General features: G+C 40.1%; 1 protein-coding gene across 9 annotated transcripts in view; it reads right to left on the reverse strand.

Annotated features, from left to right (window-relative positions):
- Positions 1–509: 509 nt before the first annotated feature.
- The window catches only part of ENPP2 (ectonucleotide pyrophosphatase/phosphodiesterase 2), a 108,118-nt gene continuing 88,555 nt past the window's right edge, over positions 510–20,072 (reverse strand). For 5 of the 9 annotated variants that reach the window (XM_073794693.1, XM_073794690.1, XM_073794689.1 and 2 more), the window contains 7 exons: positions 14,344–14,418; positions 12,893–13,029; positions 11,777–11,912; positions 11,001–11,078; positions 7,697–7,829; positions 5,660–5,816; positions 510–1,108 (listed from right to left, as the gene is read on the reverse strand). In XM_073794693.1, the coding sequence (XP_073650794.1) occupies positions 938–1,108; positions 5,660–5,816; positions 7,697–7,829; positions 11,001–11,078; positions 11,777–11,912; positions 12,893–13,029; positions 14,344–14,418 (887 nt within the window). In that variant the 3' untranslated portion in view covers positions 510–937. The remainder of the gene's footprint in view (positions 1,109–5,659; positions 5,817–7,696; positions 7,830–11,000; positions 11,079–11,776; positions 11,913–12,892; positions 13,030–14,343; positions 14,419–20,072) is intronic. The other 4 variants (XM_073794692.1, XM_073794691.1, XM_019932086.2 and 1 more) reach the window with 1 other exon arrangement.

The following is a 20,072-nucleotide window of genomic DNA, read 5'->3' on the forward strand; positions in this document are numbered from 1 at the left end:
TTTTTGCGGTACGTGGGCCTCTCACTGTTGTGGCCTCTCCCGTTGCAGAGCACAGGCTCCAGATGCGCAGGCTCAGCGGCCATGGCTCACGGGCCCAGCCGCTCTGCGGCATGTGGGATCTTCCCGGACCGGGGCACGAACCCGCGTCCCCTGCATCGGCAGGCAGACGCTCAACCACTGCGCCACCAGGGAAGCCCTAATAAAAGCTTTGAAACAACTTGATCAGAAGAACCTGTTCCTCCAGACTTCAAGATATTTTTAAAATAGATAGGTGAGAGAGATATTCAGGAGTTCTGTTTCCTCTGCCCTTCTGATTTCCCATAGATATGTACCTCATCTACCTCATCTGGGCCACCACAGTTGAATATTAAGGATGTCCTTTTTTCTATGTGAACTACATCCAACTAAGAAGAGGGCCCAATACAAGAAATGTGTACCTTTTATGCATGAACTATACCAGAAGCAAACACTCTAATTTATGTGAAATAAAGACCAAATAAAACCAGAAGAAAACTGAATGTGTGATTTATTATATTTAAGATTGGTCTATAAGGCTTAAATATGTCTGTCATAATTAACAGTATGTGAATGCAACTTTACAAAATCAGTATTTCAATACAGTACAGGACTAAATGTGGCGACTGTGCATTGAAAAATTGATATTTCCTCAATGCAAATATCAAACGTGCAGCACCATTTAGAAGCTTCCACTAAAAACGTAAGCTGCAGTAATTATTACAAGCTCTACTCAGAACACAAGACTACCTATATCAAGCGTTAGGGGAAAACAGTGGAGTCATTCAGGCGTAATATGTCAGATTTGGTACAGGATTAAAATACTAACTTTTTTTAATGTCCTGGTTTCAAATTAATAAATACAAAAATAATATAAAAATATACACCAGTTGATAAGACTGCACCGCAGAGGATCAGAAGGTTAAATCTCGCTCTCATATGTATGCAGGTATGTCTTTAGCGTCAGAATTTCTGGATAGCTGCGGCTGGTCTTGCGGAAGAAATCCAGACTGGTAAGATGTTCGATGTCCCGCACCCGAGCCGTGTGCATCTTTATAAGCTCTTCTACCCATTTGGACTCATCCTCTGAGCTCTGCGACAGAAAGGGAGTACAGAGTCAGAATTTTCCAAAGGAGTTTCTCTACACGGTCCATTTGCTCCACGTCCACAAATGACCTCTACATACTCCTGCACCCAAAGCCAAGGCGTGTTATTCCTTCCTGGCCTCCCCGCCTCTCTCCCACAGTGCTGCTGGCAATGGGCCACAAATACGGGCCCTTGGCTGTGAACATTTTCAGCAGCAATTAGCTGTACCAAATAAACCAGATGTGTGGTGCGAAACGGCATTCGATGCAACATGTTCTCCTAACATAAATCAAAATTGGGAAAACCAAAGGCCCTGGAGAATTCAGTGATGTGTTTCTTTCCCCTGCTGTCAAATTGCAATGAGAAGTACAGAGCATGAGGAATTAGGAATGCTCCTCTGCCTCCCAAGGAAAGGAAAGAGCTTGTGCTCAATGCACAAAATGATGTGTGTGCATTTCTAGTCCTTCAGAAGAATGTGCTAGATCAAGGACATCCTCTATTAGACGGCAGTGAATTGATATTTGAATGAGTTCGACTCTAAGCAGCTCAGCTGATACACCTGGCACTTTGGGGCCCAAGAGGCCTGAGTTGGAATCGCAACTCTTCCACTTCCTGGCTGTGAGACCTTGCTGAAGCTGCTTGACCTCTCTAGGCCTCGGTTTCTTCATTGGTTCATAAGAATAATAATGTTTACTTCAGCTCCCTGGGAAGGAGGAAGGAGAGGAAGGAAGAAGGGGAAAAAAATGAGTAAAGTAAGGAAACAACATCATGGGTTTTCCCATGATGGGAAGGAAGGAAATCTCTTTCTGTCTTAACTACTTGCCAAAAATTGCCTCACTGGCACAAATTCGAGATGAAAGACATTTAAATGTCCCACACTAAACAATTTATTTCACATCTAAGTAGAAACAAAAAGGCAGTGCAGATAAAGCAGTCCTTTACATTTAAAAAATATCTTCTTTCACTGTTGAGGGAACTTGAGAGAAGGAACGAGATCTGAGAACCTTGAGAATATGGAGAAATGTCTACCTTCGTCAGTAGACATGGGGCAGGAGGGTCTTTGCCAATAATTTTATTCCCAAATGCCTCCGGAATTGCAATGGCTTCCAAAAGTCTTTCTACAAGTCGAAGGGTAGCTGTGCGTCCCAGGGCTGAGAACGTTCAAGCATGCCCTCGCCCAAGTCTTTGACTGCAAGTGGTCTCAATGAACGACCCACCAAAGCCCAAGAACCTGCACTGGGTTTTCTCAGAAAGCTCCAACCCACACGGACCTGGACAGGGAGCTCCGGCAGCTTGTGGCAGTGCTAAATATGTACAGGAGGGTGTTGGTTCAGGAAACTGATGCCTGGCCATCCCAGGCAAAATGAAGAAACAGGAAGAAACTGCTTTGCAGGCTGGGGGAAATAAGGATTTTAACCCTCCACGCCCCACCCTCCTAACCCAAGCTAACCAAGATCTCTGCGAGTCATAGGAAAGAACAGGCCTAAATATAACTCTACCCACAACGGTACTGACCAATCCTCCGTGTGACCACATAATTAACGAAGTAGGAGGTCTCCAAATGGGTCGGGACCCCCTCAGAGTAAGCAGAGTAAGCATGAAGTGATATTTTCGGGAGAATTTTCATATTCAACTCATTTATTTGAGTTTTCAATGGTCAGTAAGTCTAATGTTTCCTTTGTAAATGTAAGTCATTTGAATGTGTGGACAAGAAGTGAAAAGGTTTTTCCTAATTTAAATAATGGCTAGCCGGGATTATACGAATTTGGGGGAAAATCTGTCTTTGGCTATTTCTTTCCTTGGGAAGTGATTTGCCAATTTCATTTGAGGGGCATTCTCCTCTGGTTCTCACAGGCTAAAATCCGGCCTCCAATTAGTCAAAATACTGGGCTATGTTACACATGAAGAAAATGCCTTCTGCCTCTTGCTAGCAATCCACAGAAGGATTTGCTGCAGGAGACTCTAGTACAAAATGCAAAACTAATAAAAGTCGAATAAAAGTTCATGTGCTCCAAGAGAGGAAAAGAAAAACTTTAAAAATAAATTTAAAAAATAAACAACTTTACACATTAATGCAAACGAAAGCACAGTCCAGGAACTTGCTTAGTGTTTTTCTTGCTATGGACATTTATCCTTCACCTGCCTTTCCCCCCTAACTTCCTCCCAAGTGAATTTGTGAATTCAAGTCCCAGAAGTCTTAAGGTAGACTTTAAGGCAAGGACAGGTGTCTACGTAGGCAGGGGGTTCTTCAATAAGAGGCATGCTGGCCTTGAACTCTATAAGAAATACCCCTAAGCTCTGTGCAAAGAGGAAGATGTATGAGGACATCAGTGGATTTCATCTGTCAGATGTAACATCGGGGTGAATAAAGAACTGCCTCTGAGCTGAGTTCAGAACAACGTTTTTCAAACTCCTGCATCACCAAATTCCCCTAATGACAGGGAAATGTGAACATACATCCCCCAGGAATTGAGGTGTCTCTTAAATGGCCTACTTTAAGTCTGAAATGTCTTTGTAGTCTCTGCCTTATCTTAAACATGTATGGCAATTTTGAATTTAACTCCATAAAATATGTGTTTCCTTTTCTGCAAAACTTTTACCTCCCCACAACAAGATTTTAGTAAAACTGAAGTTCAAAAAAGTACATCATGCTATGCAGAGGCACTACATCCCTCTCGGGTATGCCATTACCTAGTCTCGAGGGCTGTGAACAATCGAAATTGAGAAAGTCGAGCCAATAAATTGAGGACAGCTCCTCTCTCACTTGAAGTTCCCTTGCTTCTCCACCTCCCATCCAATTATTTCTAAGATCTTATTTATCCTTCCAGTACAGTATTGCTGCCTTCCACCTTCCTTTAGAAATTTCCAAGACCACACCCAGTTCAAATTCTGTTCCCTCAATCCTGGGAATCTTGCCAAAGACCTTTGAGGACCATGCTTGATCCCCTCCAATTCAAATTTATCTCCCCCAAACAGAGTCTACAATGTTGCTCTTATGCCTAAACATTTTCCGTGGTTATCTAATGTCTGTGCAATGAGAAAAAAGTTTTCAGGCCCCAAGCTTCCACTATAGAAATCTGATAAGTTTGAAAAAGGATGGGCTTTTGGAATCAGAGGCCTTGAATCTAAAGTTCTACTTTTCTACTGACTAACCAGTAACCATGTTACATACTTTTTCTTTATGAGCTACAGGTTTCTCAAGAGTTAATGAAAGGGGAGGGGAAGGAGCTCATATATATCTGCCTAATAGGGTAATGAGATGATCAGAAGTAATGAATGAGAGGACCTGCAGAGTACTTGGATAGCAACATGGACTCAATCAATGATAACTACTACTACTATGGCCGCTATGACTACTACCACGACTACTTTTACTTTAAATCTGATTCCATGCAAACTTTAAAACCTTACCTCCCACTATGATCCTCATTTCCAATATTCTAGCCAACTTAATTAGCTTTTTCAGCCACATTTCAATTTTTGGTCTGCACCTGTTATTTTGTTTTGCATGGTCCTAGCCTCAATCTTCACCTGTAATTGAAGCCGTAGCCCCAAAGCTGCCTTGTCCACGAAGCTGAAAATCTCTGTTGAAGCTCTTCTTAAGGGTCTTTGCCTTCTAGTGAAGCAATTTCTATGCTTGTTTCATTTACTTTCCCCCTTGAAGGCTGCCTGGAGTGTGACTATGTTAAACACGCCATCATTTTTCCCAGGGTACCTTACCTAATTAAGGAATTTGAGTACTGCTTTTTGACTAAAAATCTTCCTCTATAGATTTTATCTCCTATTCTATTATATAAACAAAAGCATAGAGACTATTACTTCTAAAATCAACCTTGGAGCACAGGATTTCCATCACATTAAAGAAACCTGGAGTAATCATGTGATTTGTCCCTGAGTGCAGCATTAGTACAGAGCCAGGAGCACAGAGCACGGATCCTGTCTGCCTTCCTGAGGATTTTTTGCCATGCCGTCCTCCTTTCACGTTGGAATAAGTGAATCAAGAGTCATCTGTGCTATTTAAGAATGGGGTGACCTGTTACGTCTGCCCTCATAACTAGTAGCAAATGAAACTCTGATTTGTAAAGTATATATTCCTGTGTGTGTGTCTTTTTAAAAAAGTTTTTATGAATGAAATGTTCAAACATCCACAAAAGTAGAGCGAATGATATAATGAGCTCCTGAGAACTCTTCCCTCATTTCAGTAATTACCAAAATTGTGTTACTTTTCACTTTCTACAAAATATCTGTCTTTTGCAAAATGGAAAACATGGGCACTTCTATCGTTTGCCAAAATCAAACACAGAAATAGAACAACATTAAATGCACACACATCCCACACACCCCTATGCTGAAAAATAAAAAGCCATTAGAGCACAAAGTTCCCAAGTGTTATGCAAAGTTTCCTTTGGGTCCTTTCTAAAGACCCAATTTGTATACCCATTTGTGTAGTGCAAATGTTTTATGATAAGTATGTCCTAGTTCAAGGGTGGGAATATAAATTAAGACACCAAGATGAATTCTGTCAGCAAATCCTAAAGGACACTGTTCTTGAACTCACATTGCAGCTTTCATCATTGTCTGGTCTGTGAGGAAGGACGAATGAGGAGACAGAGAGGGGGCCGTCACACTTGTCGGCGGGCTGGGTGAAATCCAGGCAGCTGGTGATGATGCTGTAGTAGTGAGTTGGAACAGGAATAGAACTGCCTTCCACATACCTGAAACAGGAAGGCAAAATCAAACTATAGCCGAGGTAGTAGCTTTCTTTTTTAAATGGTGGCCAGTGACTATTGCCCAAGTCACTAAAATTAAATTTCACTCAATGGAGTCATTTTTCACTTACAGGTGTTAACCCACTTCTGTATCTTTGAATATCATGTTTTCAATGCCTGGAATCCCCTCTTTCTCTCAACCTGGTAGACAGAAAAAGAGACTCCAGACAAAGAAAACAGCTTGAACCAATTCTCAGAGGCGGGACATAATGCATAGGTCAATGGAGTACAAATGTAAGTCTGGAAGAGTCAATAAAAGCCAAAGTAAGGGGGGCTCTGAGTGCCAAAGTTGTAGAGTTTGGGCACTATTTTTCAGGCAGTAATGCTCCACTGAAGGTTTCTGTGCTAGGAAGTACCATTATGAGATCCATGTTTCAGGAAAAGAACTTTCATAGACTTGTATGAAATGGACCAGAGGCAGAAAACACAGGAGCTAGGAGAGCGATAGCCCTTCCAGCCACAGTGAGATCCTGAACTTGGTACACTTGGTACAGAGAATTCATTTACTAAAGAAAATTCTAAGAACTGAGTGCTACTGATGAGTTACAAAAGTATAAAAAATTATTTTGAGTAGAGCATAGTATAGAAATTCATAATTCCTTACCTGGTTTTCTATTATCTTAATTTTAATCATTTCAAAATATTGAAATTATAATTGAACTAACAGTATAATTTGGGCTGAAAACTATGACAATAATCAGCAATAAAATAAATGTACAAGTAGGATAAAATTTCTCTTATGGATGACTGGAAAGGGGGTAGGATAACACCTATTTTATTAGTTATATATATGAAAAAAATTAGCATTTTATGTCTGTCTGTCAATCACAATGAAACCCTCTCATATTTTGTGTTGCTCTCTAACTGTTTCATGCTTGTATAAAATTAAATGAAGAGGGCTTCCCTGGTGGTGCAGTGGTTAAGAATCTGCCTGCCAATGCAGGGGACACAGGTTGGAGTCCTGGTCCGGGAAGATCCCACGTGCCGCAGAGCAACTAAGCCCGTGTGCCACAACTACTGAGTCTGCGCTCTAGAGCCCACAAGCCACAACTACTGAGCCCGTGTGCCACAACTACTGAAGCCCGCGTGCCTAGAGCCATGCTCCGCAACAAGAGAAGGCACCGCAATGAGAAGCTCTCACACCGAAACGAAGAGTAGCTCCCGCTTGCCACAACTAGAGAAAGCCTGCATGCAGCAACGAAGATCCAATGCAGCCAAAAATAAAATTAAAAAAATCTTTTAAAAGAGTTCTTCAAATATTAGGTATATCAGCTCCTTAAAAAAAAATTAAATGATGACCTATTATGAATTTGTTGTATTTATATCTTCTTACTTTCTCCACCAGACTGTAAGTTCCTTATGAACAGAGTATGCCTCATCCTTTTATATCCCTAATAGCACCACAGAGAGGGATAGAAATGAGATTTGACCAAAGTTTATATGTAATTTCCTATTGAAATGTACTGACTCAGAAAACCTAAGGAATTCTAAAAGTCCCCCCCAAATAGTGAACACAAGTGAAAATTATCATCTTCCCACTAAAGAGTTGTTGAAGAATAAAGTTAAAAAAATTTATAATCTTTTGATACATTTTCTTTCATGAAAATGAAAAGTGCATTTATTTACCACAAATCCTAATTCCTTTCCAACCACCAATGCCTCGTTTAATCACAGGTCCAAAAGAACTGAAGAAATCATAAGGAGATTCGAAGAGCAACAGGTTTAAGAGGTATCAGCTCTTCTCTAGTACGTGAATATTTGAAAAATATTCTTGAGTGAGATCTTGGAATTTAAAAGCACACGTTGCGTGGGAATGAAAAGCTTACTGTTTGATTTTGTCTTGTGTGTCATGTAAGCCGTCGTAGTCATAGTCAAAAATTGGTCCACTTATCACATTAACTCCATTTCTTTCTGAAGCATATTTCTTCACCAGAACCCTTTGGAAATAATTCCAGACTCCTGTACAAAAACAAAATCAGTTCTCCGTAAACAAAACTCCTTGCTTTGGCCAAATTCTCTCTTGGATGCATTAAACAAGCCAAATGTCACAAGCCAAGAGACAGTAGATCTGTTGTGATTCTTAAGAGCAATCCATCCAATCCAGTTCATAAATGGGTGTGTCATTTATGAACCGGCCAAGAGAAAGATACGGAGACAATGGTAGAGGAGTTTAACGTAGCCCAACCAGTCAGGGAAGGATTTACGGGTGAAGTGGTTACTAGGTTGAGATCTGAAGGACAAGTGGGTGTTTCTGAGGCAAAGAGGTGGAGACAACATTCCAGGCAGAGAGAATAGTATGTGCAACAGGGGAAGTATGGTGTTTGTGGGAAATTGAAAAAAGGCTTTAATCTACTTTCTCTTCTTTCACATGTCGTAGATGGGCTAATTCTCAAGTTTATGTCTCTAGCCCTAACCTTTCCAGGCAACTCCAGACATGTTATCCAACCAGCCCTCTCAGGGTGCATTTGAAAACCTAATAATCATATCTAACAAAAAATTATCCAAACAGAATTCTTGATTTTTCATCCACTCCTGATCCAACTCTTGGCTTCTCCATCATAGCCAGTGGCACTTGCACTCACCCCGATGTTCAGGTCAAAATCTTAGGATTCATCCCTGACTTCTCTCCTTACTTCATATGCATGTGAACAAGTCCCGTTAGTGCTACCTCTAAAATACATCCCAGTCTTCCAAATCTGACCACTCCTCACAATTTTCACTGCATCCACCCTGGTCTAAGTCACTATCCTCTTTGCAATGAACTACCACAAAAGACTACTTGGCACCTTGGGAGAAACTCTTCCTTCCCCGCAGCCCATTCTCTTTGGAGTAGCCACATGGATCCTTTTACACTATAAATGTGATTGTATCACATTTCTGCAACACCCACCTCTAACACTCCAGATGATTTCTCACTGTAATTAAAATAAAATCCCAACTTTCCACCATGGCCCTTGCTTCCCTCCATGACTTTTCCTCCTATTCCTTTCCCCCTCAGGTACATGCCTTTCTTCCTGTCTCCCCACTCACTAAACTTGTTTCAGAGTAAGATTTTGCATATGCTTTTCCCTTCATCTGGAAAACACGTCCCCTGACTAGGCATGCCTAGTTTCTCCTCCGCTATTCCTTTCTCACTTTCATGGTCATCCTCTAGAGAGGATTTCCTTGGCCTTGCTAGCTCCAATTTACACGACAGTCAATCACAGGGGAAGGAGAGGGGCAGAATGGAAAAGGGAAAAGGCAAAAGAAGGGAATAACAGAAGACGACAGGAAAGGCAAACCAAAGAAGTTGGCTCTAACATGTTAGATTTAACTTACATGCTCTATTCTACATTGGGGTTTTGAGGTTCAGGCTGTTATCATTTTTTACCTCCCCTTATTAGAAAATGCTTGGGCATTTTTCCCATAGTGCTTCAACTGCTGATCCTCTATTCTAAATGAGAAAGACAGAGCAGCCCACCAGAGCCAAAATACCATGGATAATTATTTGCAATAAAGAAATGAGGACAGTGGGGAAGAAGTTCAAATGTTAACTTAAGCGTAAAAATTGGAGAGCCATAGAGGGAAAGAAATAACAATGAGAACAGTCAAAAGGCCAAACCCGCAGAAATGTGGCATGCGAGAAAACCATTCCCCTAGTGAAGGAGGACAGCGGGCCCTCTGTGAAAGGCCTTTGGCCACACCAGCCTCAGGGTGGTACCGTGTGCTTCCTTTATTGCTGCTTGCTCAAAAAGGCATCAGTAAAGGATAAAGAAATCCAGGAAACCCTGATTTGTGGAAATTCAATGAAGCTGCATTCCATGTAATATTAGGACAAATGGATCTACAGGGGTTTGTGAAACATTTCTCAGCTGGGGCTGAGAACAAACGAGGAAACCTTTTAAAAGCATACTTTAATTTTTCACTCATAGGCAAGAGATTCTACCTTTGAATAAGCCTTTATTTACTAACTTAGGACATCAAATAAACATTTTTTTTTTCTCTAAACCGTGTTGGCCATTTCACCAACGTCAAGTTGAGGAGGCTCGGCTCTGTAGATGACATTCCACCATCTCGTGTCCTATTTTGAGACTTTATTTCAGCCCTGAGAGTCATGTAACACAGCCCAATACTCCTTTAGAAAGTGGAGTTATGTAGAAGTGTTCCCTTTTCCTACCTTTCCTATAAGCATATATGTCTGCTCACTGTAAATAAACCAAAGGGAGGGCAAAGCTACTCTATAATGCTTTCTCTGTCTTTGAATACATGGATGGTTGGATGGATGGAGGGATGCATGGATGGAGGGAATATGGATGGATAGGCAAATGAATGAATGCTTTGTTAGCAGAAATAGAAAATGGATTGTTTTTGTCATTGGACAGTTAAGTTACAAATCCATAGAAGCCATAGAAGTCATGCAATCAAATCTCATAATTTTATAAATGACAGGCTAAATGGCATTTCTATGATCACATAGCCAGTGTTCACACTCCAGAGACCAGAACTCAGTTTTGGGACTGGGGCTCACTGTGCCTATACCATTCATTTCATCACTACCATCCACAAATATTTATGTCATATACAAAGAAATTATGAGTGTATATAATTTGCACAGCCCTAAAACCTCCTGAACTTAATTCTCTGATGATTCAGAAGACCCTTTAAGCTCTTGCTGGGTTTTGGGGTCAATATTCAGAACACATCACCATCCCACTAAAGGAAAAAGGTGTTAGTGGCTTTTACTGTAACATTCTATAAATAAATACAGATGCTGTTAAATGTCAGGTAGCCTCCAAAATACAGAGAAGACTCTTTTAAACCACTGAGCATTGAAATAGAGAGAACACCGGATTAGAAGGAAAGCACAAACTTGGTTTAGCTCAGCTTCTGCCATTCATGGGTCACTTCTTGTGACTTCAATTTCTTAATTATAAATAAGGGATAAAAAAAACCTGCCAAGCTCCCTCACAGATTCATATTTTGGCTTAGCAGTAGAGAATTTACATTAAAGTTCTTCAAAAATTATAAAGGCTAAACACATGAAAGGTATTATTATTATTAAAATGAATAGAGAGGTAGGAAAGGTAAGTGGTAAATTTAGAAACATTTCTTTCCACAAATAATAGTCTACTAGGTAAATATTAGACTTACGTTTGAAAGCAGGATACATTGGAACCATATTGGTTACAAGGAATGCATCATATTTAGTTTCTGGCAAAGAGCTCAGATCTAAACATTGGGAAAACAAATAGTGCCCATTACATAATAAAATCGACATCAATAAAAAAAGGAATCTTCTAAAATGGTCCAAACAGCATGAAATGCATGTATCTACTCTTTTATTCCTACTTATCCCATTCTTTATATACCATTTCCTACTTCCCTTCCCACTCAATCTCTTTTCTTCAATCTCTTTTCTCAATAGTTCTCCTTAAAAAAATTTTTATGATTCTTTTTCTTCCTACTTAGTCTTGGGTCTACTAAGTATTTTATAAAAGAATTCTTTGATTTTACTGGCATAATTTGGACTTTTAAAAAAATGTCATCAAGGTAATGAGAGAGAATTAAAGGGCTTCATGTATTCTTAAGAGATCACCTCTATAGTATTATGTAAAAGATTTATGTCAATAATTTCCTATTTCACTTTCAGATGCTCATTTAGTGATGTCAGGTGACACACAGAATATTCCCTTGCATTTTAGAATTCCCCGGGAATAGGATTTGTGAAAGCTGGTCTCTTTTCTGGCGGCTGCTTTTGGAAGGCTCCCAGAGAAGTTCATCTCCTCAATCTCTTGAGCGCCCCTCTGGTTTTTAGGTTTTTTAGAAAACCTAAAAACCACTGAAATCCTAAATACCAAGTTGCACACGCCAGACTCCACAAAATAACATCCCTCTAGAATGGTCAGATCCTGCTATCTGTAACTTACAAGGAGGAAAGAGGAATCCATAGGACATCTGTTTATCATTTTTGTAGGCCAAACAGCTCTGACTGAAACTCGGAGAAACACGGACATCAGGCCGGACGCAATTGGTCAGGTGTTCAGGGATGCCAGAGACCTCAGCCTGCATGGTAGTCACAGGTAGTCAGCAATGCCACGGCACAGATAACACCAAACCAACAGGGAAATACTGAAGCCAGATCGTTCGGTTCCAGACAGCCAGAATCAAAGCCCCATTAGCTTTTACTATAGCTCATATTCTGATATTGACTCTTTTTTTTTTTTCTAAGGACCTCAGTTTTAAATGTACTAAGCTAGTAACTTTTTAACTCTTATGTCTTTAGTAGCAGGACTCTCTGATCAGTCTTAGGTGAAACAATAATACGCAAGGCAGAAATCTCACTGTTGATATAACAAATGAGATTCCACATAAGACAGCTTAAAAAATAATATTCTGAGAAATAATATAGATATATCTCCTATTTTTAAAAAAAGACTATATATGTATTGTATGTGCCTGAGTACAAATGAATAAGAAGCTGTGTTTGGGGCAGTGGAAATAGTCATTTGTATTCAGAGTTTAAAAACATAGTTCAACTGCCCAATGAATTTTTCTAATTCCTGATATAAACTTTCTTACCTCATCTTTACTAAAACTGAAACCCCGACATAAAAACCTTCATTAAAAAAGAACAGGATGTTGATAGTGGGGCAGGCTATAGATGTGTGGAGCCGTGGGTATATGGGAAATTTCTGTCCCTCCCATTCAGTTTTGCTCTGAACCTAAAACTGCTCTAAAAAATAAAGTCTATTAAAACAAATGGCCAGATATTGGTGGCTTCTGTAACTAGTGGACCATGTCGAGCAGAGTAAAAAAAAACTAAAAGAATTAGTATGCTATGCTATTTCACCTATTACCATGAAGTTTTTAGAACACTGCAGAAAGTCTAATTCAAAATATTTTACAACAGATCCAATATAGGATTTCTTTCATCAGGAAAACTTAAAATCTTGTCTAAGACAATTCTGTTCAGCAAACAATCATTATCTTAAGGCAAGGAGCGTAATGACATGAAGAACATGAAACCCAGTTTTCTCAATGACCTGTTTGGAAACAGTGTACGATGTCCAGAGTGGCATTAGGAATATTTCACTATAACTGCTTTCAAAGTCAGTGTGATACAAGATATCATATCTAGTCCGATAAAGCACTGCAGGCCGTCCATAGAGGAGGTGTCTCTCTAGGAAAGAAAAAAATAAACTGTCTTAAACTCATATTAAACTGTACATCAAATGTTAAAGAAATATTGAAAGAGAGTCAAATTGTCCACAATTTGCTTGCTTACTTATTAATAATGTAGCTCCTTCTTCTTAATTTAATCAGGTTAGTTTTCCTAACACTTCTGTGGTTTATTTGATCACCTAAGCGTGGGTCAAGGCTTACAGTTATCAAAACTGTAATGTAAATACCATATTTATTTGAATGGTTTTTTTCAGTTATAAAGAATTTTAATCTGTATGGGAAAGACAATTATTTATTAAATTTTGAAATGATTCAGCTGAATGGGAAGTCAAGACCATTAGATTTTTATAGAATTAATTCACTTGACCCTGGAAAGGCTCATCAAATTAACCAAAGATTTAATTAAGAGGAAGGTACTCTTTGATCATTATTTGTAAACTGCAACTCAAATATGCATTATTTCAGCATAAAAAGTGAGTACTAATGAGCATTTAAAGTAAGTAGCTTTGTGACATGGAGGAAAACTCTTTAGGTAAGAACTTAAAGGAACATGTATAGATAAAATAAGTGGCATTCAAGGGGGTCCTTTAAATACAAAAGGGAGGTCATCGGTTACCAAAGAACTCAGTTAAGACCCCAGAATGTAGATTCAGACCCCTAAGAGGAAGCTCTCCTCTTAGGAAAAAATAAAGGTTTGAAACTTTATTCTTCTAGGAAGAAGACATGGGAGATTAATGTGCAAACCTTCATTCTACGCCCACAATAAATGCCTCAAGCTTGATCTGCCCATTTTAGACAGGCTAAAGTCAGAACTGCCATAGATTCATAGAAATTGGGGTCCTGCAGACCAAAATATTGAGAGACTGAGGCTTTGGCAATTCACAATCCCCTAAGTGATAATCCAAAAAAAAATTGTTTTACTATGATTTCTATTAGAAAAAAGTCAGTTCTGGCACTTACTAAATTATGTATACATGTTGCTTTAATTAAAGTATTACCATTCTACACAAGTAACAGAGAAAACCCTTTGTAGATTACTTTGCAAGACCCTCCCAAGTAGAACTGCTGATTTGAGGCAAAACAGCCCACAGTTCACAGCACAAGCCTGTTCTGGGTAGTTGGGCTTTGTCAACATTGCAGTAAATGTAGAAGTCTTGGTAAAGCTACCAAATTTGGGGACCCACCCCTAAGAATTAGAACATAATATGCTAATATCGTATAAATGAAATATAATGAAAAGCCAGCAAATCATAACAGTAGTACTTGGGAGCAGTTTACCAGGTCAGACTTTCCTTCAAAACTCAAACCAAACCTTTTCTAGCTTCAAAATTTCCATTAACGTTTTCCTTGATTTCATTTTTGCTGCCTCTGAATTTCCTGGTTTCAGCTGGAAGCAGAAGTATCAAGATTCTTTGAGAAGCTATTCTCTTTTTATCATTCAAGTTTTAATGCTTACCCAACACATTCCTCCAAGCTCAGATGCAAACCTGGCATATTATCCAATCTATCCCATTAAGAGGACAACAAAACAGCAGCCATAGTCCTCTATGCAACACCCCTCTTTAGAGCAGCCATCAGTCAACACTCTTAGACAATCTATAGACTCCACCAACTCTGGTTCCTCCTTGTTTCTCACCATTCCTCAACATAGCACTCCATTCCATGAAGGCTGATTGATTTGTAATACTGCTCATAATCATTGTCAACAACTCTATGCTATTATATATATGACTCCTTTTCTCTCTACTGGGAATAACTTCTCCACCAGTCCTGTCACTTATCTCCCTCCAAATTTTTCATTAATGTATTCCCCCCTCATCAAACATATACTGAGTACCTTCTTTGTGTCAGGCCTTGGGCTATGGAATAGAGATACTTGGTAAAGACAATTAAGATAGAGCTTTTGGGCTTCCCAGGTGGCGCATGGGTTGAGAGACCATCTGCCGATGCAGGGGACATGGGTTCATGCCCCGGTCTGGGAAGATCCCACATGCCGCAGAGCTGCTGGGACCATGAGGCATGGCCACTGAGCCTGCGCGTCCGGAGCCTGTGCTCCGCAATGGGAGACGCCACAACAGTGAGAGGCCCGCGTAACGCAAAAAAAAAAAAAAAAAAAGATAGAGCTTTTACCCTCAAGAAGCTCACAGTTCAATTAGAGAGACAAACACGGCATAAATAACTAAAATGCAATATGCTGCTCACTATATCAGAGATATCTACATAGTGGAACAGGAAAACAGAGCATGAGGCATGCCGCAGATGGGGATGAGGTGGCATCAGTACGGACCTTACAGAACTTATGAAGCTAAGCCAGAGTGACCCCACATCCCATTTATGCCTGTTGCCCTGGCATAATTGTCCTTCTCACCTTCAAAAGGGGATGACAAATAATATGGTCACATAGCTCAGCTCCCATGAAAGAGACATGGGGAGGAGAGGGAGAAAAGGACAAGAGGGGAAGAGACATCTTAAGAGTCACTTTCTCCTGAAAGATTTCTCCAGTTAAGCTTCTCCATCTCTACTCATGCTTCTGCTCTGCATGTAGAAACTCAATTTTCTTTGGAAATGTGGGTGTCATAGCTCCCAAGATATGCACAACTGCAGTTTTTGGCACACAGTTGGAGCCCAAATATATCATCATCTGACTAACTTTTTCTCAATTGTTAACTGAGCATGTATGACATGAAGAAAAAAAAATGTAGTGGCTTTGGCAGTCTCCTAATATCTAACCAAGTTCCCCAACTGACCCAAAGAATCTACTTGGGTCTTCCTATTGCATAATAGCTTCATCTAAGAAAGAGGTGAAATCATCTTTGCAGTAAGAAACACTTTAAGGTCCAGAAACAAAATTTAGATTTCCCTTTTTCAGTTTATCAGGGTATCAAACAATCACAGGTTCTTGGTCACAGCCTGCTACTCCCTATGACATCTTAGACAAGTCACCCATTGCATTTCTGTTTAGCAAAAAGTCCCTTGTTGAGCCAGAAGAGTGTACTTGAAGCTCACTCTTTGGACACATAAGTGCTTCATCTAGAGACCAGCCACCCTGGAGATGAGCCTGCAATCTTCTGCTTTTGAAATATGTTCCTCGTGATTTCTTGATATGGATCTAGTATAGCTTGTGTCTTCCCAGGCTGGGTTCCTACTCCGTGAAATTCCAGACAGAGCCTCCATTCCACACTCCAGTTCCCTGTTTACAATAGTGGCTGGCATTTTTGGTACATGCCACGGTTCTCCTCCAGATACCACGTCGGCAAAATACTGTGAGGCAAATCTTTTTAAGTGGTGTGGACTTCCCCAGCGCTCATTCTTTTTGTCTTCCAAAACTTGGTCATCCAGACTTGAGTGTGTGTTTCTTTTCCCTCTTCAGCTTCCTGATTCATATTCCCACAGATTAGCTGGCTGACTTGAGAGCCACATGAAAATCTCTCCTCTTTTTTGTTTTTATTTTAAACATCTACTCCCACAATATTATGCTCTTACATTTTACCACAAAGTCTCTACCCAAGGTCTTTCCTTTTCCTACGTCCTTTCTCCTCCTTTGCCTTAGAAGTGTCTACTAGCATTTACTGCCATGTCAACCTCCTCTGGGATTAGATTTGATGCCTCTGGTAGGGTCCTGTTCTTTCTTACCTCAACCCTTAAAACACTACGCTGGGGCTTCCCTGGTGGCACAGTGGTTGAGAGTCCGCCTGCCGATGCAGGGGACGTGGGTTCGTGCCCCAGTCCGGGAAGATCCCACATGCCGCGGAGCGGCTGGGCCCATGAGCCATGGCCACTGAGCTTGCGCGTCTGGAGCCTGTGCTCCGCAAGGGGAGAGGCCACAACAGTGAGAGGCCCGCGTACCGCAAAAAAAAAAAAAAAAGTATACCACAATAATCCTAGGGGAAGGTGATTATTCACCTTATTTACCCTCAAGAGGTCCTTCAGAACAAAACTGAAGGTTATGCATTTCTGTACAAAATCTAAAATGGGTTTTCTTCTACCCTAAAGAAAAAGATGTTGGTTTTGTTTTAAAGGCTACCCTTAAACCAAACTTGAAAACAGTATATCTACAAGCTCTCATTTGGAGGCTATAAACAAAAGGTAAAGAGGATCTTAAAAGTCAGGCTGTAAAGTTTGATTTTATTTTGTGTAATGAGGATTTTTCCAAGGAGTTTCTGCATTCTAGGACCACAGCTACTAAGTAAGTGACTTTAAGAGAATCCAAGGGAAACCCTAAGGAACAATCAAAGATAACACCAGAAGACTGGGTGACTTGGGCAGATCTGTGAGTGTTATCACTATCAGACAAGAAATATTTACTGAATTGATGAATCACTGCAACAAGCATACTAACATGCATACTTAATTTTAAAAATAAAGACTAAGATTTTTAGAAACCATAACTTTCAGGTGGCAATGCTGTCAAGAAACAGCACTCTCGGGGCTTTCCTTGTGGCACAGTGGTTGAGAGTCCGTCTGCCGATGCAGGGGACACGGGTTCGTGCCCCGGTCCGGGAAGATCCCACATGCCGCGGAGCGGCTGGGCCCGTGAGCCATGGCCGCTGAGCCTGCGCGTCCGGAGCCTGTGCTCCGCATAGAGACCACAACAGTGAGAGGCCTGCGTACCAAAAAAAAAAAAAAAAAAACCACTATGCTGTAATTCATCAACTGGCTAAATCTCACAATAAAATAATAACTTAATGAGGACACGGATTTTATCTATTTTGTTTACCATTGTATCTCTACCTCCAACAATGCCAAATATCTATGTGGATAAATAAATGTTTTATTTTATTTTGCAGTACACGGGCCTCTCACTGTTGTGACCTCTCCCGTTGCGGAGCACAGGCTCCGGACGCGTAGGCTCAGCGGCCATGGCTCACGGGCCCAGCCGCTCCGCGGCATGTCTGATCTTCCTGGACCGGGGCACGAACCCGTGTCCCCTGCATCGGCAGGTGGACTCTCAACCACTGAGCCACCAGGGAAGCCCTGATTGTTTTATTTTTTAAAAAAATACTGTTCTTTATGACTTTCAAGAACTGGCTTTCTATGTATAACTTGCCTAATATTCCCTCTCTAGCTATTCAGGACTGCTTTAAAGTTAACAAGAATTACTAGTGTTGAAGTCATTTTTCTAACCAAACTAATTTCTCATGGCGTGTGATAAGGAGCCAAACACATAGGTGTTAAGAGGATGTTTAATTCCCTGTCTCACAAAGGTGATAGTGAATGTCAACCTGACTAAGAAAATACAAAACATGGTTTAGCAATGCTAGTAGAGAAAAGACTAAAGTGAAAATAAATAGTGCGATTATTCTTACAGTAAAAATTATACCTGGCTCAAGTGCCAGAATTGCTTGCTGTGAGAAATTTAAATATTTCAATTTCATTCATTTATCCATTGATTCATGGATTACAAAGTGAAAATTCAATAAGTTTGCCAAGACATTACATACATGTGATCCAGAAAAGCAGCCATGCAATTAAGATCCGGAATTCACTACAAATGTAGAAATAGTAAAGCTTTAGCAAGAAGTTTAGATCCCAGTTTTTGAAGCTCATATCTGTTCTTCCTCTTCATTTTAGTACAGGACTTGATTCTGTAAGTTTAGTATTCGTAATAAAATATAGCCTAAGATTAATTTAATATACCACTGTTTTGTTACCTCACATTTACCCTGGGTTGTTTCACTGTTGGAATGCATAGCTTTTACATGTGTGTTTGGTACAGATGTATGAGTGGTTTTATGTCATATGACATTAAAACAGTTACATATGAATGTTACAAATGGAATGGGCATGGCCTGTGGTTTATTCTGAAAAAATCAGCTACCTATACGTGTATTTTTTTTAAAAACTCGGCAGGAAAATAATACAACTTTACATTTGTATAGAACTTCAGGTCTACAAAATGGTTGAAAAGCCTCAATATATATTAGAGATAGCCAGAAAGGGGAAGTGATCGCTCTGAGCACAACACATACAGCACCTCGAATTCACGAGGTTCTACTCCAGCAGAGCAGACGTTGACTATTTCCAGTGGGGGACTAGACTTATGACCCAGGACTCACCATAAAGGCCTGAAAGAACTCAGACCAAGAAAATGTCACTTTGCAGCTGAAGAAATGACTGAGACAAGACCCTTAAGGAGACAGACACCAAGAGACAGAGACAGAGAGAAAGAGACAGGAGAGAGAACACCGAGGCTTACATGTATCCTAGAATCTAAATGAGCAAATGCTTTGCACATAATAAGGCAATGATATATAATTATTTGAATTTCATGTAATAGTTTTAAAGTCTATCTTGTATCACTCCAGCTATTGGCAATTGCAAATAGACATTATTATACACACTAACAAAACAATGCTGTATAAACTTAAACAACCTTACCAAAAGTCTATTGAATATTAAACTGTTAATTATAATAAAAATAAATAAAGTCTCCCTTGTATCATTAGAGACTATCCCATTAGGCCATGAGCAGACGAAGAAGGTGTGCTACCATGATCCTCCCCTAACATTTTATGTCACCATTGTGAAGTTACATGCTGGAAACTATTGGTGACACAGCTGACAGAACCAGACGTCTCAGAGAAATCAGCTCCCAGCCCAGGGTAGGCGCTCAATAAAAACACGTGAGGGCCCATTTCCATGAAAGTATATAAACTTTAAGCCTCGGTGACATAAAATCATCTAGAGATAAGACACGTATTCACCTCTGAGCAGAGCAATGGTGCGGTGAGCTCAATAACTATGGCTCTTTCCAGCCCTGAGAGTCAGTGATTCACCTAGAAGATGCCTCTTATTTTCAAGCTCAGAAGTTTGAGGCCACTGTCTACGCTGACTTGTGGGACTGGTTTTGTCCTATGAGCACACTGTCACGAAAAAACTAAATGAAAGATTTTTTTCCCAGATGGAAATGTTTTAGGACCATGAATAGTCAGAGCTTGAATCAGCGAAAACATTAGAGTCCATTCAAAGTTATCATAATTAACTATTTCATTAGTGACTTTTAGAAGAGAAACATCTCAGTAATATTTCTCTGCCTTGGTG

The sequence above is a fragment of the Tursiops truncatus genome, chromosome 17, assembly GCF_011762595.2.
Source record: "Tursiops truncatus isolate mTurTru1 chromosome 17, mTurTru1.mat.Y, whole genome shotgun sequence".
NCBI classification, from domain to species: Eukaryota; Metazoa; Chordata; class Mammalia; order Artiodactyla; family Delphinidae; genus Tursiops; species Tursiops truncatus.